At 40.3% G+C, this 25352-nt stretch overlaps 1 protein-coding gene across 2 annotated transcripts in view; it reads right to left on the bottom strand.

The window, feature by feature from the left end:
- LOC137437086 (cytoplasmic dynein 1 heavy chain 1) overlaps nucleotides 1-25352 on the bottom strand; it is a 263109-nt gene that overhangs the window by 89527 nt on the left and 148230 nt on the right. For both annotated transcript variants that reach the window (XM_068131446.2, XM_078786887.1), the window contains exons 55-58: nucleotides 10856-10976; nucleotides 7570-7765; nucleotides 3726-3843; nucleotides 2735-2950 (exon numbers count right to left, since the gene is read on the bottom strand). In XM_068131446.2, coding sequence (XP_067987547.2) covers nucleotides 2735-2950; nucleotides 3726-3843; nucleotides 7570-7765; nucleotides 10856-10976 — 651 coding nt within the window. The remainder of the gene's footprint in view (nucleotides 1-2734; nucleotides 2951-3725; nucleotides 3844-7569; nucleotides 7766-10855; nucleotides 10977-25352) is intronic.

Below are 25352 nucleotides of genomic sequence, written 5' to 3'. Positions count from 1 at the left end.
TGGGATTTAGATCTGGACTCATTGCTGGCCACTTCAGAGCAGTCCAGCGTTTTGCCTTGAACCATTCCTGGGTACTTTTTGAAGTGTGTTTGGGGTCATTGTTTTGCTGCAAGACCCATGACCTTCGACGGAGACCCAGCTTTCTGACACTGAGTTGAACATTGCGCTCCAAAATGTCTTGGTAATCTCCTGATTTCATGATACCGTCCACACGTTCAAGGCACCCAGTATCAGAGGCAGCACAGCAACCCCAAAACATCACTGAACCTCCTCAATGTTTCACTGTAGGGAAGGTGTTCTTTTCATTGAAGGCTTCGTTTTGTTTTCTGTAAACATAGAGATGATGTGCTTTACCAAAAAGCTCTAATTTGGTCTCATCTGTCCACAGGACATTCTCCCAGAAGGATTTTGGTTTTTCAGGTGTGTTTTCGCAAACTCCAGTCTGGCTTTCTTATGTCTCCGTCTCATCAGTGGGGTCCTGCTGGGTCTCCCAACATAGAACCCCCTTTCATTGAGTTGGTAACGGATGGTGCAAGTTGAAACTGTCGTACCTTGTGTCTGAAGATCAGATGGAATCTGTTTGGCAGTTGATCGAGGTGCTTTCTCCACAATTCTAACAATCCTTTGCTGCAATATTCGATCAAGTCTTCTCTTGTGGCAACGTCCAGGCAGGTTGGCTACAGTGCCATGGGCCTTAAACTTCCTGATAACATTGCGTATGGTAGACACAGGAACATCAAGGTCTCTGAAGATAGACTTGTAGCCTTGAGATTGTCCATGCTTGGCTACAATCTTGTGTCTGACCTCCTCAGATCTCTCTGAGGAATCTCTGGTTTTTTCCATTTCTCCATGCACATTGCGGTACACACAGTGACACCAAACAGCAGAATGACTCCTTTTCTCTATTCAAAATGGTTGAATGGGTGATTTTTATATTGCAGGCACTTGCAACTCACCACAGGTGAGTTCAATTCCAGAATAAAGGAGAATCACCTTCCTGAAATCTAATTATTTCTAACAACTTCTAAAAGGTGCCAATAATATTGTCCGGGCCATTTTAGGATTTCTGTGTGGAATAAGCTAAGATTTTGTATTTTTTTCAGCTTTTTTTGTTCTGTTCCACTGCAAACCGAAGAAATATAGATGTGGATTACAAAATATTTTTTTATTTCAACGATGTTCTGGAAAAAAATGGTGCATTTGAAAAAGGTGTAAGCGTGCCAATATTTTTGGCCACGACTGTAAGTGACCTACTAGAACTTCACCACAAGCTTTTTAAAGGCGGTTTAAGGCTCGTGGTATACCCTGCAGATATATCACATGTAGCAAAAGGGCATTAGGAAGTATGTGTGTCCCTTCACAAGGACATTTGTCAGGTGTGGAGACCCATATTCTTGAAAGAGCTTCAGGGTCATTCATACCAAGTGAACCTTCCCTCTCTTTGGAACTTGGAAAAAAAATCACAAGATGGTCAAACACTTTGATTATGTCTCAATCCTGACAAATCTCACACTCTCACTATCTCTCTCCGAAAGGACCGTCTGGCAAATCGCCCATCTACTTTCTTAACAATCCTCTTCAGGAGGTTCAGTCATTCAAACTCCTGGGTCTCACTGTCAGCCATGATCTTACCTGGACAAACCACATTTCAAAGTTGGCCTCCAAAGCCAGCCGCCGGCCGGGCATCCTCCTATAAACTCCATTCCTTGGCACACCTGAACTCCTATCCACCTACATGGCTTTCATCTGCTGTTTGATGGAGTACTGTTCTCCCCTCTGGGCTGGCTCCCCTGCCTCACATCTTGCTCAGCTTGACACTGTGAAAACTAAAGCCTTAAATTTTATTGGAATCTCCCACTATGAAACTAAGTGCATGGGTCTATCACTTCACCTTCACAGACAGGTCAGTGGCCTCTCTGTCTTCTACCACCTCCTTTCTGGTCTTGCCCCCTCTGCTCTTTCCATGCTTTGCACCCCTCCCCTAAGGTTTTTGCATCGCACACACAGTCCACCATCAAACCCCTTCTGGTGAAACTACCTAAATCCAGGATCACTATGCACCTCCACTCATTCGTTCCTCTTTTTTTCCCTGCGTGTGGAACTGACTTCCACATCCTCTTCAATCTCATACTTCCCTCCAGGTCTTCAAGGCAGCTGTTCACCACCATCTCAGATCTTCCCCCAATCAAAACCATGATATGTTCTACCCTCGTTAAGTCCACCCGAATCCCTCCTCATTCTGTTTTCATCTTGTTCACCCCCATGTATCTCTCCTGCCCCCATTCCTCCCCATACCAATTGTTTGAATGCCCCTCCCTGACGTGGCCTTTGGCTCTGCTGTTGGTGTACCCCACTCTCTCGACTGTTACTTTTCGTCATGGTATGTCCTGATCCGTTCAGTGAACTAGCTCTTCCCTGAGCCTTAACTATGCATACAAAAAAACCTCTGTGTCTGAGGACTTTGGACAGGTTGCCACTCTATTGCAGGGTACAGACAAATATTTCTGCTTGAGCAGCCATGGAAATTATCAAACCCACATTAGTGAGGGCAATGCAACAAGTCTTTACCAACTCAATCACCAAGCTGCTCATATTAGTAGACAATGTACAAATGAACATGTTATTACGAGACAATATACATGAGGTTTCAATCTAGGATCCCAGAATCACGAGCTATGGATAAAATGGGAAAACTAAACAGGCCAACAAGCTCTGCCTCGGATCCAAGCCTCACCTTCGCTTCAACGGCCGCACGATCAGCTTTGATGGCCTGTGCCTGCGAGATGAGCACTGCATACTCATCCTTGTAGCGAGCAATGCTCGCCTCCAGCTCACCAATCATGTGTTCCACCTCATCTGCTCGAGCCTGGTTATCCTTCGCATCACCTTCGAGTTTCTTTAGCTCATTCCGCAGGGGTTCCACACGCTTTAGCATATCTGCATAGTTCAGCTAGAGGGGTGACATACCATTCACTTATAGAAGCAACAACAATAGAAAACAATTTTGGAATGATAAGCAAAACCTTTTGGGAGGGCTTGAAAAGAAGCCGAATGAGACGACTAAGAAAGATTTAGGGTCGGGATAATCTTCCTGCTTCACTTGGTCTGATCTACATGTGATGCCAGTGCACCCATTGTGGATGACATGCATTCCCTTTGCTTGTTTATTCTTGATGTTTAAAATGTCATTTTTCTTAACCATGGGATTTAGCATTCTCCTTTACATCTTCTGTACTTCCGACTTAAAAAACAATTAACAGGTCTTTAAAACAGCTGTTCACCACCATCTCTTATCTTCCCCCATCCAAAACCTTGATCTTTTTTACCCCTGTTAATTCACCCCAGATACACTTTTCTGAAATACCAACTTCTTTCCTGGAAGTCCTTGCAGTGTCCATGTGTTTTATTTTTTACCTCTCCCACCCCCCACCCCCTTCCCGCGCCTCCTCCCCCCAAGCCCTCTACCTTCCACAGATCTCCCGATGTCCCTGCTCTCAAATGTTGAACTTGTGTGCTTCCACCTCTCTCCCAATCTTGTCTCCCACTCCCTTTATGATGTTTTATGTGTCCGTTTTTTTTTTTTGTCATTAATGTTAGCTCTTACATGAGCCTCGATCTTGTATACAAAAAAAATAAATAAATAAAAATAGGTGTAATGTTTAAGTGTCATAAAGGCATAAAGGCATAAAGGCCTGGAAGGAGACTGCTGAATCTCTCGACTGTACCTGTGCTATTGCCCATTTCACCATGGGGCCGCAGGCAAGCGAAGCACGGTTAACACCCTCATAATTGTAGTTTGGGTTTGATAGATAGCTCCTCTTCATCTTCTCACGAATCGAGTCACTGAGAGACACATTCATATAATCAGCCAAGACTAGGACTTATTAGACCGGTGAGGAAACGCAATATGATTCACAACTAAAGTGAAGTCGACGGAGCTCCATCGCAAATTCCCACGCTTCCCACCCAAGTCAAGGTATAAAGACGTTACATCAGGCATAACCCAATATCAAATTTTTAGTATAAAAAAAAAATTCCCATTTTGACCCCTGTGACCTAAAGTCCCCACCCCATGGGGCATGAACCAGGGATCAAATCCAAAAACTCATTGCATATTTCATGCGGCCCCCAATGTTGATTGCATACGCAGTTTCATTTAAAAGTGTTTAAAAATGTGCCCCAAACTGCATCCTTTGCCATTTGACCTTTTGACCCCACCTCAGGGGGTGGCACGTGGTGTATGTTTACCTTGTAGACAATGGCGGTACACTCAGAAGAAGAACTATCTTTCAGACAAGTGATTCAAATAATATGTGTGAAAAGCCCGATAATTGTAATAAACAATAGTTGCCATGGAAACAGCAATTTCCTAATTTGGATGATTTGACCTATCAGGTGTTTTTACATGATTGAATGTTGTGAATAACAAATTTGGTTCTTCCATTTTGTTATTGTGGCCTAATTGGTGTTTTACATGTTTTGGATGACATTGACCTTGACCTTTGACTAGGTTTGACCAGATTTTATAAACATTTACAACACATACATACAAATAAGCTGTAGCAACAACATATACAAATAAGCAACACATATACAAATCTGATATCTTGAAAAATTACTGAGGTTTGGTAATAAAATCATTTAAAAAGTCCCATTTGATGATAATGGGGTGAAATTGTTGTCATGGACACCTTTTTGTACACCACGTGGGACTTTTCGCTATGCTACCAACCAAGTTTTTAAATTTTAATTTCAGAATTGAAGGCTCCAGTCATGGCCTATATAGTCCACATCGAGGCCAGGCCGTAAATAAAATAACTGAATTTGTAAATGTGAGGAAAGAGAAATAAAAGAGAGAGAATGTAAAGGTGAGGAGTGAAAATAAGTAAGAAAAGTGGACGATAAAAAGTGTGTGATAAAAAGTGTGTGATGAAAAGTGTATCATGAAAAGTGTATCATGAAAAGTGTATGATGAAAAGTGTATGATGAAAAGTGTATCATGAAAAGTGTGTGATGAAAAGTATGTGATGAAAAGGGTATGATGAATAGTGTATGTTGAAAAATGTAATATGTTTGTTTGCACGAAAGAGAGGTTGAAGCTAGCCCGGTAGTTATAGTTTGATTGAGACAGAAAGAAAGATGAGCAATCCTGACACAGAGAGTGTAAGTTAGTTCCAGGCACCACTTTAACGAATTAAAATTAATTAGTGAATTCCATTTTGTGCCCTCTGCGGTTAGGGTGCCGGCTTGGGATCCGAAGATTCTGGGTTCGAATCCCGGTCGATCGCTGAATTAACACCAGGGAGGTTGACTCAGCCTGTCATCCTTCTGAGGTCGGCAAATTGAGTTCCAGTTCACTGGTAATTCCCTGTGTGTCACAAGCGGCGACTAACAGGGTTGGCGGCAGGAAGGGCATCCGGCCATAAAACATTGCTTCAAAAAGGGGACCACGGTGCCCGAAAAAGGCCAACCCCTGCTCTGCGGGGAAAAATGGCCTCTAAACTAAAGGTGGTTCATTTTGTGCCCTCTCAGATTAGTACTGAGACAGTTTTCCAATGGGGGCCTTTTGATTAAGGCTGATGACCCTCAGGTGTTACTGCAGAAAGCCCTCAGTCAGAATGTCTTGGAGGTCTAAGGGTTATAATGGGGTCTATAGGATCGACAGGGTAGTAAGGTCCTAAAGGCCTAAATGGTCCTAGGGGTCTGAAGGGTCTGAAAGGGTATTAGGGTTAAAAATGGTATTAGGGGGCTTATGGGTCATGGAGTATTGGGGGTCTAAAGGGTCTTAGGGTGTCGTGGGTCTTAAGGGTTTTAAGGCACAAAATGGTCTTAAAGGTTGCAATGGGTTTAGTTCCAGGTTCCAGGCACCACTTTAACGAATTAAACGGGTCTTCAGGGTGTCAAAGGGTCTAAAGTTATAGAGGGGTCTGGAACTCGCATGCACACACACACACGGACAGACACATGGAGGCACATACGGCTACTTTTATGGTATAGATATGTGTGCATGTGTGCGTGATTTGTATCGCAGCTCCTCCATGAGCCTTCGAGCCTGTAAAAACATAAAAATGAAAAATCACTCATGGAGCGACACTTGACAAAAAAAAAAAAAAAAAAACACCTTTAGAGGCCATTTTTCCCCGCAAAGCGGGGGTTGGCCTTTTTCGGGAACCGTGGTTGTATGTTGTTTTTCGGTCCCCTATTTGAAGCATAGACTTGACACTTGCGCCAAGGAGCGACACTTGACAAAAGAGAACAAAATAGAATGCACACAATAAAGCATCTTTTTGACCTAAAAAAAATAGGTGGTGGTTGAATTCAGTGACCTGATATAAAATTCCCATTCAAATTTCAAGTCAATCGGATGAAAATTGAGGATTTTCGGAATTTTAAAAGGTTATTGACCTTTGGCCTATGTTGACCTCTTGGCCTATGTTGACCTTCTCGCCTATGTTGCCCTTTTGGCCTATATTGACCTCAAAAATAGTTGGTGGTTGAATTCAGTTAGCTGATATGAAAATCCTATTCAAATTTCAAGTCAAACGGATGAAAATTGAGATTGAAATTGAAAATTTTAGAAATTTGAAAAATGTGGTTGACCTATGGCCTTTGTTGACCTTTTAACTTCAAAAATAAATAGGATTCTGTTGGACAACCAACTCCATTATTTGGCGAGGTTTCGTGAAGATCAGTTTAAAATTGTGACCTGTAGGCAAGTATGAGTCAGCGGACAGACAAACACACAAATCAGAGTGATCAATATACATGTCAAAAAAAAAAAGTTGCTAAGTAATAAAAACGTTCAAATACTGCCTACAGGCCACCACAATATTCCGCATACAGTGAAGCATCATGACCATCATCAAACGGATGTTTTTTACAAGCAAAAACTTCACCAAACACATTACTCACTGTGATACCATTTCCTTGTGCGTCACATACTAAAACAATGCAATTGCACATCATATAACTGTCTGGCCTTTTTGTAACTCAGGCATTGCAGTTGACTGAAAATGTGAAGGACTGCTGAAAGATAGAGCACACAAAACCCCAAGATTTCCCTTAATTTATCGAACAGATTCCACACAGCTGCAGTCTTTACTAATGAGAAGTGCTGAAAGTACAGAAAAAGCTCCAAGGCAATTCTGGGCAATTCCTTGATTCGTGAAGAACAAGAATAATTTTCAAACCCATTAAGAGGACAGTTATAGTCATGCTTTGCACAGTTTTATTACATGTCTCATACCATATACGAGGTGTTCAAAAGGTTCTACGAGAAGCATAATGAGGATTGTGTATGAATAAAAACACATATCTTTTTGCTAATTACGTAGTCATATATATATATATGTATATTATTTCTTTTTTTTAACCTTGGAATGTCCAAAACTATTGTGATCAAATAAATAATTTATATAACTCTTTCAACGTCTCTTATATAATCAAACCCTTGAACTCGCAAAATATTAGGATGGGCATTTTGTGGATGTGACGATATTCACAATCGGAAGGTATTTTTAACGCCACAGAGAAAAATAGATGGAAAGATGTATTTTGAGTCCATCTTACGTGATCTCATCAGCAGAGAAGTTGATGATGGTTGGGATGAAGTTGTCTCGGATGATAACTGTGCGGATTTGCTTCCAATCTGTAGTGTTCTCACCAAGTAGGAGACAAATTGACTCCAGAGCCATTTTGACGGCTGCCGGGGGATTGGCCATCGAGCGAACCTCCACCAGGTGCTGCTTCTTTATGGATTTCACGGCTAGACAATTTGGGAAGAGAAAGAAGAATTTCCACAAGTTAATTAATATATTTCAATATGTTTAAGTGTCACTTAACTAAAGTGAAGTCTTAGTGCTAGTTCACCTTCAATATGAGAGAAGGCATGGTCATTTCATCTGTTGTGTTGTACAATAAGTTTTTCCCGAGGTTTACTGAATGAGAGCTCGTCAGCATACATGAACACCTGAAGTGCTGTACAGGTATTGTCTTCAATTTGAAGTGCACACTTTTGTTCAGAAGATGCAATGAGCTAGGAGTATGTGCTCCAGGATTTACAACACGAGCCGTACCTACACGGATTAAATCAAAAGAAAGCATGTTGCACTTCACAAAGCATGTCTGTGTGTGAGTCTCAATGAGGAGGTAAAATGAAGTTAAACTCGTGAAAAAGGACCTTTTATAACATTCTGTTGTTGCTGTAATTGTTGTTACCCCACACATGTGAAGCTTAAGCAATTGGTTCACTTTGTCTGTCTGTCTGTCTACACTGTTTAACATGAATCGGAACATGAATCCGAACTCGAACCTGCAGTTTAGTAGTAATTTGGTCTGAATTTGTAAAATTGTACGGAATCTCGCCCCAATCGCGCATCCGCACAGAGGAGTATTAAGGTACAAAAATTGAAAATCATTCCAAACAGGAAACACCATCTCGACCAATCACTTTTGCCGCTCACGCTCCCAACATTGGGAAATATTGAGATTCAGCCAAAATGGCGGCTCATATGAAATATAGATTGTGACATATAAATATATATAAATATAGAGCTACTTAGTCTCAACAAGGCCCTTCGTATGTCCTTTTTCTCAAGACTGCGTGGGGTAAGGTGTTCTATGAAAGCTTTGTTTCATTAACATGTCTATGAACTCTGTAGTTTATGTGCTCCTTCCAAATTATATTATATATTTTTCTATTCCTTCGAGAAGTATTACTTTATATAATTTTGTGTGCTCCTTCCGTGTCTGTCACGTTTTATTCTAAAGCTGTAATATCATTGTCCTACTGTTGGAACAGCTACATTAAAGCTCCAAATCCTGCTTCTTCCTCTTCCCTCTCAGACAGACGGGCAAACCAGGTAACCCTATGATTAAACAGACATGGAGTTTTGCTCCAAGAGAATCGATCGTTTGCTTTCCGGCGATGCCATTTTTATTATTCTATGATAGCAGGAACCCTTTAGAAGAAAGAGTGACAGACACACAGAAACACGGACGGATGATTCTCCTTTTATTAAAAGTGGATAGTCTTCAGATGGACAATTTCTTCAAGCAACTCAAATTAAGACGCATCATTGTGCTGAGTTGCAACATACCACCATGTACCTCTAATATCTGCCTCAGACAACTCCAGCCTCTCCACAAAAAGCTGAACAGGTGGTTGATATCTTGTACAGTTGTGTAACGGGTTGTTGATCCTCCAATCATAGTTGATAGTTTGTTAGAAGTTTTCTCTTCTCTGTTTCATTACAGTCTTCTTGGTCTCACTTCTACTCTGCTGTTGGTGTTTCCCCCTTTCCATTTTGTTCCCTTCCATTCTCCTCTTGCTCTTCCATTAGCCTCGATCATGTATAAAGATCATGCATGACTCATGTGGCAATTAATCATGAAATATTTTTCTTTTCTTTTTTTCTTTCTGCCTCTGCTCTCATTGTTCTGTGAGAATTTTGGGGAAATTGTCAGTTATGTTGGCAACACACTTGCCTTCAATCAAAATAGCCGTGTCGTGGTACTGGATCTCTTTCAGGTCACACAGCACACTTTCCAAGTTTGCCTCCTCGATGTCAATAGTAGCATTTATTACTTGATTCACTTGATTTATTTAACCAATGGCTCCAATAATCTTCAACTAAAATGCAGGAACAACTATACGTATGGTACATGCCTGCACCAAGTTTGAATTGGATCACTTCAGCCGTTCTCAAGTTATAGACCTATTACAGAATTTGACCTTTGAACTATGACCCCAAAATCTAATCACTTAATCTTTACAACATTATACAAACCTGTACCAAGATTGAATTAGATCACTTCAGCCGTTCTCAAGTTATAGACATATTACAGACTTTCACCTCTTGACCCCAAAATCCAATCGGTTCATCTTTGCATCATTCTAGATAATTGTACCAAATTTGGTCAGAATCCCATAACTGGTTCACAAGTTATTGCGGTAACAGTATTTTTTACCTAACATGACCTTTGACCTTTGACCCTTTGCCCCAAAAATCGAATCAGTTCATACTTACCTCATTATACATACCTGTGACAAGTTTGACTAAGATTCCTTCAGCCGTTCTCAAGTTATCGCGGTAACGAAAACCTATCACGGACGGAAGGACGGACGGATGGAGAGCCGGACGGACAACCTGAAAACATAATGCCTCCGGCGACTTCTTCGGCGGAGGCATAAAAATGTGTCAAGCTAACACTGCAGTATAAACACACCTGTGGCGGTCTTCTGGCCCCTTGGGTGTTCCTGAACACAGGGTAACTGCCCCATCTATCTTGTCTTCTTGACACTACAGGATCATGGAATCTTTGAATTTGTTTTTCTCTTGGTGTTTGCTCCAAAGTCTCAGTGCTGTGTGTGAATTAAAACCGATGTCGATTTGGTCCAGATATGGTAAAATTATATCGATGTACAGAACTCACATCGGGTCAGAGAAAAACAAGAACAGGCAATAAATTCACAATATCAGCAAAACAAGATGTCCTCCAATCTATAGACATGAAAAACATTGTCATAGTGCTTTGTACTTTCACATAATGCCCATTATGGTGGTGGAACTGAGGGTGGTGCATTGGGTCCGAACTGAGGAGGTGTGTGGGGAGGGGTTGTAGCACCTACTCATAAATTCTCTACGATATGTTTTTTTTGAGGGATGGTAGAGGAGGGAGGGTTGAAGCAAGTAGAATCTCTCTCATTTTAAAAGCAAGAATGGGGTGACAGCAGGAAGAGTCCACCATTTTAAGATGAATAACAACCACGAGAGGAGAAGTGGGGGCTGGGGGGGGGGGGATAGAGGGGGGGAGTGGGGCGGGGGGTGAGGTAGGTGGTTTGTCTGAGGTCTACCATTTTGGGACTCGATGACAGCAGGCTCGACTTTTGCAAGTTCTTCGTACACATTGATCTGCTTCTCTGCGATGATCTCGTTCTGTTGTTTTAATGAACTCTGGATTTCTTGACTCATCACCTGTGTGTACCATCAGGTTGCACAGAAAGAGGATTTGTTAAAGTACAGAAAGAGGATTTGTTAAAGTACAGAAAGAAGATTTGTTAAAGTAAAGAAAGAGGATTTGTTAAAGTAAAGAAAGAGGATTTGTTAAAGCACAGAAAGAGGATTTGTTAAAGTACAGAAAGAGGATTTGTTAAAGTAAAGAAAGAGGATTTGTTAAAGTACAGAAAGAGGATTTGTTAAAGTACAGAAAGAGGATTTGTTAAAGTACAGAAAGAGGATTTGTTAAAGTAAAGAAAGAGGATTTGTTAAAGTAAAGAAAGAGGATTTGTTAAAGTAAAGAAAGAGGATTTGTTAAAGCACAGAAAGAGGATTTGTTAAAGTACAGAAAGAGGATTCGTTAAAGTAAAGAAAGAGGATTTGTTAAAGCACAGAAAGAGGATTTGTTAAAGTACAGAAAGAGGATTCGTTAAAGTAAAGAAATAGGATTTGTTAAAGTACAGAAAGAGGATTCGTTAAAGTACAGAAAGAGGATTCGTTAAAGTACAGAAAGAGGATTCGTTAAAGTAAAGAAATAGGATTTGTTAAAGTACAGAAAGAGGATTTGTTAAAGTAAAGAAAGAGGATTCGTTAAAGTACAGAAAGAGGATTCGTTAAAGTAAAGAAAGAGGATTTGTTAAAGTACAGAAAGAGGATTCGTTAAAGTAAAGAAAGAGGATTTGTTAAAGTACAGAAAGAGGATTTGTTAAAGTACAGAAAGAGGATTCGTTAAAGTAAAGAAAGAGGATTTGTTAAAGTACAGAAAGAGGATTTGTTAAAGTAAAGAAAGAGGATTCGTTAAAGTACAGAAAGAGGATTTGTTAAAGTACAGAAAGAGGATTCGTTAAAGTAAAGAAAGAGGATTTGTTAAAGTACAGAAAGAGGATTTGTTAAAGTACAGAAAGAGGATTCGTTAAAGTAAAGAAAGAGGATTTGTTAAAGTACAGAAAGAGGATTTGTTAAAGTAAAGAAAGAGGATTTGTTAAAGTAAAGAAATAGGATTTGTTAAAGTACAGAAAGAGGATTCGTTAAAGTACAGAAAGAGGATTCGTTAAAGTAAAGAAAGAGGATTTGTTAAAGTACAGAAAGAGGATTCGTTAAAGTAAAGAAAGAGGATTTGTTAAAGTACAGAAAGAGGATTCGTTAAAGTAAACAAAGAGGATTCGTTAAAGTACAGAAAGAGGATTCGTTAAAGTAAAGAAAGAGGATTTGTTAACATACAGAAAGAGGATTCGTTAAAGTACAGAAAGAGGATTTGTTAACGTACAGAAAGAGGATTTGTTAAAGTAAAGAAAGAGGATTTGTTAAAGTACAGAAAGAGGATTTGTTAAAGTTCAGAAAGAGGATTTGTTAAAGTAAAGAAAGAGGATTTGTTAAAGTACAGAAAGAGGATTTGTTAAAGTTCAGAAAGAGGATTTGTTAAAGTACAGAAAGAGGATTTGTTAAAGTACAGAAAGAGGATTTGTTAAAGTACAGAAAGAGGATTTGTTAAAGTACAGAAAGAGGATTTGTTAAAGTACAGAAAGAGGATTTGTTAACATACAGAAAGAGGATTCGTTAAAGTAAAGAAAGAGGATTTGTTAACATACAGAAAGAGGATTCGTTAAAGTACAGAAAGAGGATTTGTTAAAGTACAGAAAGAGGATTCGTTAAAGTAAAGAAAGAGGATTTGTTAACATACAGAAAGAGGATTCGTTAAAGTACAGAAAGAGGATTTGTTAACGTACAGAAAGAGGATTTGTTAAAGTAAAGAAAGAGGATTTGTTAAAGTACAGAAAGAGGATTTGTTAAAGTTCAGAAAGAGGATTTGTTAAAGTAAAGAAAGAGGATTTGTTAAAGTACAGAAAGAGGATTTGTTAAAGTTCAGAAAGAGGATTTGTTAAAGTACAGAAAGAGGATTTGTTAAAGTACAGAAAGAGGATTTGTTAAAGTACAGAAAGAGGATTTGTTAAAGTACAGAAAGAGGATTTGTTAAAGTACAGAAAGAGGATTTGTTAAAGTACAGAAAGAGGATTTGTTAAAGTAAAGAAAGAGGATTTGTTAATGTACAGAAAGAGGATTTGTTAAAGTTCAGAAAGAGGATTTGTTAAAGTACAGAAAGAGGATTTGTTAAAGTAAAGAAATAGGATTTGTTAACGTACAGAAAGAGGATTTGTTAAAGTACAGAAAGAGGATTTGTTAAAGTACAGAAAGAGGATTTGTTAAAGTAAAGAAAGAGGATTTGTTAACGTACAGAAAGAGGATTTGTTAAAGTAAAGAAAGAGGATTTGTTAAAGTACAGAAAGAGGATTTGTTAAAGTACAGAAAGAGGACTTGTTAAAGTAAAGAAAGAGGATTTGTTAAAGTAAAGAAAGAGGATTTGTTAAAGTACAGAAAGAGGATTTGTTAAAGTACAGAAAGAGGATTTGTTAAAGTACAGAAAGAGGATTTGTTAAAGTACAGAAAGAGGATTTGTTAAAGTAAAGAAAGAGGATTTGTTAAAGTACAGAAAGAGGATTCGTTAAAGTACAGAAAGAGGATTCGTTAAAGTAAAGAAAGAGGATTTGTTAAAGTACAGAAAGAGGATTTGTTAAAGTAAAGAAAGAGGATTTGTTAAAGTAAAGAAAGAGGATTTGTTAAAGTACAGAAAGAGGATTCATTAAAGTTAAGAAAGAGGATTTGTTAAAGTACAAAAAGAGGATTTGTTAAAGTACAGAAAGAGGATTTGTTAAAGTACAGAAAGAGGATTCGTTAAAGTACAGAAAGAGGATTTGTTAAAGTACAGAAAGAGGATTTGTTAAAGTACAAAAAGAGGATTTGTTAAAGGAAAGAAAGAGGATTTGTTAAAGTAAAGAAAGAGGATTTGTTAAAGTACAGAAAGAGGATTCGTTAAAGTACAGAAAGAGGATTTGTTAAAGTACAGAAAGAGGATTTGTTAAAGTAAAGAAAGAGGATTTGTTAAAGTAAAGAAAGAGGATTTGTTAAAGTACAGAAAGAGGATTCGTTAAAGTACAGAAAGAGGCTTCGTTAAAGTAAAGAAAGAGGATTTGTTAAAGTAAAGAAAGAGGATTTGTTAAAGTACAGAAAGAGGATTCGTTAAAGTAAAGAAAGAGGATTTGTTAAAGTACAGAAAGAGGATTTGTGAAAGTACAGAAAGAGGATTTGTTAAAGTACAGAAAGAGGATTTGTTAAAGTACAGAAAGAGGATTTGTTAAAGTAAAGAAAGAGGATTTGTTAACGTACAGAAAGAGGATTTGTTAAAGTAAAGAAAGAGGATTTGTTAAAGTACAGAAAGAGGATTTGTTAAAGTACAGAAAGAGGACTTGTTAAAGTAAAGAAAGAGGATTTGTTAAAGTAAAGAAAGAGGATTTGTTAAAGTACAGAAAGAGGATTTGTTAAAGTAAAGAAAGAGGATTCGTTAAAGTTAAGAAAGAGGATTTGTTAAAGTACAGAAAGAGGATTTGTTAAAGTACAGAAAGAGGATTTGTTAAAGTACAGAAAGAGGATTTGTTAAAGGAAAGAAAGAGGATTTGTTAAAGCACAGAAAGAGGATTTGTTAAAGTAAAGAAAGAGGATTTGTTAAAGTACAGAAAGAGGATTCGTTAAAGTAAAGAAAGAGGATTCGTTAAAGTTAAGAAAGAGGATTTGTTAAAGTACAGAAAGAGGATTCGTTAAAGTAAAGAAAGAGGATTTGTTAAAGTACAGAGAGGATTTGTGAAAGTACAGAAAGAGGATTTGTTAAAGTACAGAAAGAGGATTTGTTAAAGTACAGAAAGAGGATTTGTTAAAGTAAAGAAAGAGGATTTGTTAACGTACAGAAAGAGGATTTGTTAAAGTAAAGAAAGAGGATTTGTTAAAGTACAGAAAGAGGATTTGTTAAAGTACAGAAAGAGGACTTGTTAAAGTAAAGAAAGAGGATTTGTTAAAGTAAAGAAAGAGGATTTGTTAAAGTACAGAAAGAGGATTTGTTAAAGTAAAGAAAGAGGATTCGTTAAAGTTAAGAAAGAGGATTTGTTAAAGTACAGAAAGAGGATTTGTTAAAGTACAGAAAGAGGATTTGTTAAAGTACAGAAAGAGGATTTGTTAAAGTACAGAAAGAGGATTTGTTAAAGGAAAGAAAGAGGATTTGTTAAAGTAAAGAAAGAGGATTTGTTAAAGTACAGAAAGAGGATTTGTTAAAGTACAGAAAGAGGACTTGTTAAAGTAAAGAAAGAGGATTTGTTAAAGTAAAGAAAGAGGATTTGTTAAAGTACAGAAAGAGGATTTGTTAAAGTAAAGAAAGAGGATTCGTTAAAGTTAAGAAAGAGGATTTGTTAAAGTACAGAAAGAGGATTTGTTAAAGTACAGAAAGAGGATTTGTTAAAGTACAGAAAGAGGATTTGTTAAAGTACAGAAAGAGGATTTGTTAAAGGAAAGAAAGAGGATTTGTTAAAGTAAAGAAAGAGGATTTGTTAAAGTACAGAAAGAGGATTCGTTAAAGTACAGAAAGAGGATTTGTTAAAGTACAGAAAGAGGATTTGTTAAAGTAAAGAAAGAGGATTTGTTAAAGTAAAGAAAGAGGATTTGTTAAAGTACAGAAAGAGGATTCGTTAAAGTAAAGAAAGAGGATTTGTTAAAGTACAAATAAAAACGACATCTCTCATGCACTTCTTCAATGTTCAGCTGGTCAATAAAGGCCCCAGCTACAGTCACATGAAAAAGTAAGTACACCCCATGTAAAGTTTTGACTTTTTCAACATATTTCAACATACAGCTATTTGATCTTCATTTAAACAATATTGACAGATAATGGTGATATAATATAACAAATATCATGAAACATTTACATTTTGTAGTCCATTGTATAATTTAGATAAACATAAATGCAAATTTCGCATGTGGAAAAAGTAAGTACATCCCTACATTTATCACGACTTCAAATACCTAAAATTAGAATCAGGTGGACCAGCTCAGGTGCAAATGATTAGAACATCGTTAGAGAGGATCTTGGAGGAACCTGTCTTATTTAAACCTCAGACATTTAGTTTGGTTTGCTCTTTGTTGTTGAAGTGTGCGGCGTCACCATGCCTTGATCAAAAGAGCTCTCTGAGGCCTTCAGAAAGAAGGTTATAGATACCTACGAGTCTGGGAAGGGATTTAAAAGATCTCCAAACAATTTGAAATCAATCATTCGACTGTCCGGAAGATCATCTACAAGTGGAGAAGATTCCAAACAACTGCCAACTTGTTCAGGCCAGGCCACCCCAGCAAGTTCAGCCCGAGAGCAGACCGCAAGATGCTGAAAGAAGTCTCTAAGAACCCCAGAATGTCATCACAGGACCTACAGGTAGCTCTTGCCACTGTTGATGTCAAAGTGCACGAGTCTACCATTAGAAAGAGGCTGCACAAATTTGATCTACATGGGAGGTGTGCCAGGAGGAAACCTTTGCTGTCCAGAAAGAACATCAGGGCAAGACTAAAGTTTGCCAATGAACACCAAGGCAAAGACCAGCACTTCTGGAACAATGTGCTCTGGACAGATGAGTCAAAGGTAGAGCTATTTGGCCACAGTACCAGAAGACATGTTTGGCGAAAACCAAAGACAGCATTTGACCACAAGAACCGGATACCAAATGTAAAGCATGGTGGTGGAAATATTATGGTTTGGGGCAGCTTTGCTGCATCAGGGCCTGGGCAGCCTACCATCATAGAATCCACTATGAATTCTTCATTGTACCAGAGGGTGCTTGAGGATAATGTGAGGCCATCTGTTGGAAATTTGAAGCTCAACCGAGGGTGGACCTTGCAACATGACAATGACCCGAAACATACCAGTAAATCCACCAAGGAATGGCTGAAAAGAAAGAAATGGAGGGTTCTGGGAATGGCTAAGTCAAAGCCCAGATCTAAATCCCATCGAGATGTTGTGGGGGGATTTGAAACGAGCTGTGCATGCAAGAAACCCCTTAAACATCAACAACAACAACAACATGCATTTTAAAAGGTCATTTTCCCTGCTAGAGCGGGGGTTAGCCTTGCGGTCCCCATGACAATCTTCTCCATTTTGCCCTATTTTCTGCATCTCTCCTTGTTAACCCCCTTGCCCGCATTTCTCCTTCCACCATCTTTAGCCAAGTCTTTCTCGGTCTTCCCCGTCTTCTACTTCCTTCTACATTCATTTCCATCACTCTTCTCAACCAGTCACTTTCATCCTTCCTCAACACAGGACCAAACCATCTCAACCTGTTCCTCTTCACAGCATCAATCACAGGCTCCATTCCCATCATCTTTCGCAATTCATCATTTGTCTTCCTCTCTCTCAATGATACTCCGCACATCTGTCGAACCATTCGCATTTCCACCCTTTCCAACCTTCGTTGCTGCTCTACGTTCATTACCCATGTCTCGCTCCCATAAATCATAACACTTCTCACACATGCAGCATACACCTTTCCCTTCAGCTTCAACGACACTCCCCTCATCATCAGCACGCCACTCAATTCCCGAAACTTCTTCCATGCACATCTCACTCGAGCAACCGTTGCCGAGTCTGATCCACCTTCTCCATTCAGCATGTCTCCGAGGTAGCAAAATGTTTTCACACCTTCCAGCTTCACGCCGTCTCCAAGATCCAACTCAACATTTCCTCCATCTGCAGCTCCCTCTGTGCAAACCTTACATTTGAATGTAGCTGCCACACTGGTTAATGACCCTCTCAGACCACTACATTTTTGATGAACCCACTCAGCGCACATTGTACACTGAATGGAGTTCACTCCGACACCCTTCCTACACACAGCACACGGCCACTTCCCAGTTCTTTCCACCTCACCACATGCTTTACCACTTGCCATCACCTTCGTCTTTCCGATATTCACCTTCAGACCTTTTGTCTCCATACATTCCTTCCACGTGTTCATCTTTTCCTTCAGTCCATCCATACTTTCCGCAATCAACACCAGATCATCTGCATACAACAACTCCCACGGTAAACCCTCCTTTACGTTCTGAGCCAGCACCTCCATCACAGCTACAAATAGTAGTGGACTTAGTACCGACCCCTGATGCACTCCCACCTTCACCTCAAACTCACCACTGTTCCCGTCCTTCGTCCTTACAGCTGTGCGCGCTCTTTTGTACATTGCCATCACTACTCTGATCAACCATTCCTCCACTCCTAACTTCCTCAATGCCCATGTCAATACTTTGCGTGGAACCCGATCGAATGCTTTCTCCAGATCAACAAACCCAAGAAACAACTTCTTCCTCTTCTCCATTTACTTCTCCTGCAACTGCCTCACAATGAAAAGCGCGTCTGTCGTTCCTCTTCCTGGCATGAATCCAAACTGCATTTCGTCGATCTTCACTTTCTTCCTTATCCTCCTCTCCAACACCCTTTCCAATACCTTCATTCCATGCTCCAATAACTTTATCGCTCGGTACGAGCCACACTCCAGAGGGTCACCTTTCCCCTTGTATAGAGGGACGAGGGTACTTAGTTACCAATCCACTGGAATGCGGCCTTCTTTCACCACCAGATTACAGATCTCTGTCATTCTCTTCACACCCCAACTTCCTGCTGCCTTCAACATATCTCCCACAACTCCCGTCGGCCCTCCCGCTTTTCTACCCTTCATTGCTTTTATCGCTTCCTCAACTTCCTTCTCAGTTATCTTCTCTGCCGGTCCTAAAACTGGGTTACTCTCTATGTTGCCATCCCATTCATTCTCTGTATTCAACAGCATTTCCATATATCTTTTCCATCTTCCTTTAATTCCATCTGGGTCGACAACGATTTGTCCCACTTCATCCGTCAAGCAACTCACCCCCATCACATCACACCTCTCTTTCGCTATCTGCTTTGCAATCCTGAATACTGCTTTCTGACCCTCTTCCGAATCCAAGCGTTCTCCGAACATTTTCCTACATGCCTCCTGCGCCTTTGCTTCCTCTTTCTTTGCAGCCTTCCTGGCTGCCTTATAACTTTCATGCTCTGCTGTTTCTGCTCCCGTACCCTTCGCCTTCTGCCACTCCTTGAACTTCTTCCTCTTCTCGTCAATCCTCTTTCCAACTTCATCATCCCACCACCATGTTTCCGAGTGCCTCGGTGGTCCTTTTGTCCATCCACATACCTCACCAACGGCTCCCAACAGACAAGCTTTCATTGACATCCAACCACTTTCAAGCTCAACCACATCATCCTCGACCCTACTCAGCCTCTCTTTTAATGCCTCCCTTACTGTCACCTCTTTCAACCTCCACACCTTCATTCTCGGTTGGTACTTCACCCGCCGAGCTCTCCTCGCACCTTTCACCCTTACGTCGCAGACAACCAAGTGGTGCTGTGAAACAGCCTCCTCCTCCGGGATCACCTTTGTGTCCCGGAGGTGCCCCCTATCTCGCCTACGCACCATCAGGTAGTCAACGGTTGTCGTCGACCCACCTGACGTGTATGTAACAAGCTTATTATCCTCTTTCTGGAACTGAGTATTACAAATCAACAAATCAGCTCCATCAGCAAACTCCAAAATCCTTTCACCTTCTCCATTTCTCACACCATATCCGTAACCCCCATGAACTCCGTCAAAACCATCCATACTCCTTCCCACATGTCCATTTAGGTCTCCTCCTACCACAACAACTTCCTCATCTTTCACGTTTTCCATCAGCTTCTCTATCGCACACCAGAACTTGTCCTTCTCTTCATCGCTTCGACCGACCTGCGGAGCATATCCCGAGATGACGTTCACCAAGAGCTTTCCAATCATCATTTTCACCATCATCAACCTATCACTCACTCTCGTCACACTCACCACACTGTCTACAAACTCCTCAGAAAACAGGACACCAACACCATTCACGCCCTCCAGGCACCCTTGCCACACAAACTTGTATTTCTGTCCCTGCCTACCCTTCACCATTCTCACACCACTTCCCTTCCATCTCGTCTCTTGCACACAACATATGTCCACTCTTCTTCTGACCAATACTTCCACCACTTCTCCTGATCTCCCTGTCATTGTCCCTACATTCCATGTCCAAAACCTCAGAAACCGATTTCCACTTCGGGCTGTACCCTGCCCACATGTAGTTGTAATTGTCATGGTTCTCTTTTTGAGGCAATGTTTTTATGGCCGGATGCCCTTCCTGACGCCAACCCTCTTAGTCGCCTCTTACGACACGCAGGGATACGGCGTACCTATTCTTATCCAGGGTACACACTGGGAAACGTTTAAAACATGGAAATTCTGGAGGGTGGGGGGGGGGGGGGGCGTCAGCATCATGGCTGCGGTTTAAACATATTTAAATTAATATTTAAACAAAACCATGAAAAACAATCTGGGAAAAGTCTCTAAGTGAGAACATAGATTTGAGAAAGCAGGAGCAGAGGTGAAAGAAAAACGAGATATAGGGGGCGGGGCACAAGTCGAGACGAGGAGGCCGCACGAGACACCGGGCCGCACGAGGCGCGAACAAAGAAACGACTAATTACACACAAATTTGCAAAACTACAAAACCAAAACCAAATAGAAACACACAATAACACATCCACAACAAAATACGCAGCGGAAATTTGACAAAGAAACGAACGGGAAAACACTCAAACTTTGATGCTGTGGAGAGATCGAAGCAAGCCCCGTCGCTCGAGGGACTGGAAGTCCAGAATTAAAGTTGATGAACGACGAAAATCTTTAGAACACACGGAACACTTGTACGGTTTCTCTCCCGTGTGAATTCGTTTGTGTTTATTTAAATTTGATGAATGACGAAAATCCTTAGAACACACGGAACACTTGTACGGCTTCTCTCCCAAGTGAATTAGTTTGTGTTTATTTAAGGCTGATGGACGACTAAAAACCTTAGAACACACGGAACACTTGTATGGCTTTCCCCGTTGGTTGTCATCTTCATTCGCGGGTTTCAGCAAGTGTACCGGGGTCCTCCCACAACTTGATGTATTCACCTCCATTTTATCCTTTTGACTTGATGCTGATAACCACAAAATCCTTACAACGCTTGTGCTGATTCTTCACCAATTTTGTCTCAATGTGGACGAGTGTGGAAAATCGTCACGACACAATGAGCAAGTGTTCAACTTCTTCCCAGTTTGTCCTTTGTGTTGTTGAAATAAAACTTCAAACACTTGAGACGGCTCAAGTGACTTGTTGACACCCTGGTCGATGGGTCTTTCACTTCGCAATCGCAGTCGATGTCTTCTTCCGCCTCCTCTGCTCTTTCCGTGCTTTGTGTCTCCCACGAGGTTTCTGTCGAGAGCGTAGGGGTGGGCTGGATCCTCAAACCAAACCTCAACCAATCCTCAAACATCGCACAGCTGAAAGAATTCTGCATGGAGGAGTGGGCAAAAATTTCTCCCAGTCGATGTCAAAGACTGGTAGACAGTTATAAGAAACGCCTATTTGAGGTTGTTTCTGCCAAAGGGGGCAATACCACCTATTAGAGCCAAGGGTGTACTTACTTTTTCCACATGCGAAATTTGCATTTATGTTTATTTAAATTATACAATGGACTACAAAATGTAAATGTTTCATGATATTTGTTATATTATATCGCCTTTATCTATCAATATTGTTGAAATGAAGATCAAATAGCTGTGTTGAAATATGTTGAAAAAGTCAAAACTTTACATGGGGTCTACTTACTTTTTCACGTGACTGTATATTTTAGTCTTGGAATGCAGGATGTTTCAAAAAAAGTGGACTATTTGAACATTTTATTTTAGAAAGATTACTGAAGGTAGCAAGTTCCTTGATACATTGATGTAAAGCATACACCTTGACATTTTCGAAACACTCGTTCAACTGCTTGTAATTGACATTTTCAATGTGTTCTTTTTTGTTTTTTGTTCTTTTTTCTTGTAAATGTTTCAATTTCATTTTCAATGCCTCTGTTCAAACAGGATTTGATCCTGACTCCGAAATTCTCCACAACTCGTCTGGAAGTGGCTGGAGTGGGAGCCTGACGGTAGGCCTCCACCTCCTGCTTCAGGACAGCCAGGGTTTCAGGTTTGTTGGCGTAAACTTGACCTTGGGCAGCACCCCAAAAGTAAAAATCCAGTGGATTCAAATCCGGGCTGTGCCCAGGCTAATGACAGCATTTCCAAACAGCTGGTGGAGCAAGTCGATGGTTTCACCTGCAGTGTGCGGTGGAGGACCGTCCTGCATGAACCATTGAACCATGCAAGTTTGAGCTGGTTTGGAGACAGTAGTTGAGCAAGATCAGCATGGAATCAGTGTAAGACCTCGCCAGTGCCTGCCACCATCTTACCATTGGCATCCTAGAACCAATACGGTCCCAGCATACCCCATCTGGCATTCAATGCACAGAATGAAGTGGACTTGTGGCCCTTGAGGGACATCTCAGACACCTCCTCAGGAGGCTCACCACCCCAGAAGATGTTGTTGTGATTGTTGATATCCCCATTCAAATGGAAGTGTGTTTCATCACAAAACCACAAGGAGTTGATCCAATTTGGGTACCTTTCCATTCGGTCACTGAACCAATCACACTAGGGCTGTCAACCGAGCCGAGACCGGGACGAAATCCCGGCGGTTTCGGCTTTCGAGACGGTCTCGGGACGGTCCCGAGATAAATTGATTGACGCAATTTCTCGGTAAAAAAATCCCGGTTAAAATTCCAACTTCTTGCAGATATTTTCCATAATAGAGGCATTTATTGAGCCTTGCTTTCATTACTCTGCTTCTGCACAAGCATCATTTTTCGCAAGTGCAGCTGAACTGACACAAACAATGATAGATAAAGTAAACTCACTGTTCCAGGATTTTCCCCTTGTCAACAAACAATGCACTGCAAACGAATCCGAATTCCGAATCCGGATCTTCACCAACATCTAATCATGTCGTCCTTGTCACACACGCTGCATCTCCACAAAATTTCGTCCGAATCCGTCCACAACTTTTTGAGATATTGTGTTCACAAACAAACGGACAAACAGACAGGAGTGAAAACATAACCTCCATCCACCTTTGGTGGCGGAAGTAACGAAATCAGGATGAAGGTCACAATGAAAATCCGCCGCATCGCGGCTTCATTTAAACCGTTGAATCCTTCCGCTGTATCACTCCGCCTCGCCCCGCCTTACGCTGCGGTCACGTGTCCGTCCTTGGAGACGAGTTACGGAATGTGGTTGCTAGGGTCTTTAGCACATTAATATCGAGGGACTCGCTCGAGGCTCCGTGAATGGAGGGACGATGTTTATTTGGATTCAAAACACGTTTATAACGGATTATTCTACACACAATGTATTAATACAAGTACAATACATTATGTAGTTTTATGAAATGAGTTTTTGATGAACGTTTATGTTTAATTGCAACGCTAAATCTATAAATTGTAAGAATCCCTCGGGGTTTGGTTTGATGGTTTGAATGTGAAAGTATTTTGGTTATCTTATCTCCACTTTAGGCCTGATAAGTTGATTACGTTTACTTTAGTCACAGAGTCAAAATAAGGAGGGGGGGGGGGGGTTGTCACTACACCGCCTGCTTTATAATTTACTAGCAGAAGTACCCGGCATTGCCAGGCGGGGGAGGGGAGGGGAACGGGGGGGGGGGGGGAGCGAGCCCCTTGGCGATCACAACTCACAAAATGATAATGAAACTCCAACCGGGTCTCGAATATGCCTGGGCAGAAACATTTTCTCCCTCTGACATTCCGAGCAAGAAATTACACGACAATACAAACTGTAATGAGATAACCCGGTCCCGTCGGTGGCCGATCATCTGCATGTAGGCGGTGTATTTTATTTCATCCCGGTAAATGGAAGCTAAGTCGGAATTTAAGTACTCAACATCAGAAATGAATTTTTTTCATTGTTGTTTATATATTGTAATGAAATTCCATTATTTTTGAAGCCTTATGATTTTTTTTTTTTTTTTTTTTTTTTTTTTTTTTTTTTTTTTTTTTTTTTTTTTTTTTTTTTTTTTTTTTTTTACTTTGCTGGGAACCGAGCCGATCCGAGATCCCGTTATGAAAATTGAAAATTTATCGAGACGGTTCCGAGACGGGATTTTGAATCTCGCTAACAGCACTAAATCACACATTGATACTAGTCTAGCCACGTCATTCAGAGTTAGCTTATGTCTTATAGATATGATGTAGGAGTAGAGCTTGAGTTCAGAAATGAGAATGCACCACACAGATGAGGCTGAGATCGCTAGTTCTCGGGAACACCGATGTTAGGATTTCTTAGGACTTTCAATAGCAGAATCTCTCACAAGATCAATGTTCCCTTGGTCCTGGCTAACACTTGGTGAGCTGTCTTTATTTTGATTTTTCAAGTTTCCATGTGCTTGGATGTGCTCCACAAACCGCTGAATACTCCCATTGGAAGGTCCATTATGGGTGTTAATACTGCAATACTGACAGTACACCTGCACTCCGGATTTTGTCTCAAAACACAAAGTCACAATTTTTATTTTTTGTTCCACTGTGAACACCATAGTTGACGGAGGGTCTTGCTGACTACTTGTTAGAAATGGCATAGCACCACCACCTTAACTTGCCAGAGAGAAGGGTATAGCATTGGGAACGACAGAATATCAGGCTGCTCAAGTAGTCTAGTTTTTTGAAACACCCTGTACGTCTTGAAATCCAAGTGTAAAATAAATGACAACGAGGTCATGTAATAATCTGATAGCAAAATGATGAAATTAGGGATCTTGTGAATTAGTCGATTCTACCGATCAGATCATGAAAAGGCTCAACAATGAATGCAGGTCACAAGTTCTGGTTGGAACCCGAGCAATAACTCACTAAAAGCTGTTATTACAGAAATGTAATTTAACCTACTAATTATTTTATTAATTACACCTACTAATTATTAATTATTATTAATTTTAATTAATTTATTATTAATTATTATTAATTAATTATTATTACAAAATTATTAATTATTTTTACCAGCTAATTATTGTTATTACAGAAATGTAATTTATTTTAATGTAATTTTACCCGCATGTTGTGATTATGTGGGCCTCGTTTAGCATTTTCAATTGCTACACTCTTCAAGTAAAGTTGCTGTCCAAAGCTTCAAGAAATCGAAGCAATCCCATTGTTACCTCCGCCACCAAAGGTGGACTGAGGTTATATTTCACCTCTGTCTGTTTGTTTGTTTCTGTGAAGGATATCTCAAAAAGCAGTGGACAGATTCAGATTACATTTTGTGGACAGGTTGGGTGTGTGACAAGGACGAATTGATTACATTTTGATGAAGATCCGGATCTGGATACTAGAGTGATTTTTCAATTGATTCTTCACCATTGATAGATAGGGCCAAAAACGATATATAGCACGACATCTCAAAAAGTTATGGATCGACTTGGAGGAAACTTGGTGGACAGCTTGGGCAGGTGTGAC

The sequence above is a fragment of the Myxine glutinosa genome, chromosome 11 (assembly GCF_964187855.1).
Source record: "Myxine glutinosa chromosome 11, kmMyxGlut1.1, whole genome shotgun sequence".
Lineage (NCBI taxonomy): Eukaryota > Metazoa > Chordata > Myxini > Myxiniformes > Myxinidae > Myxine > Myxine glutinosa.
Note: the sequence above shows the minus strand (reverse complement) of the source record. Positions and strands in the feature narration are given on the sequence as shown.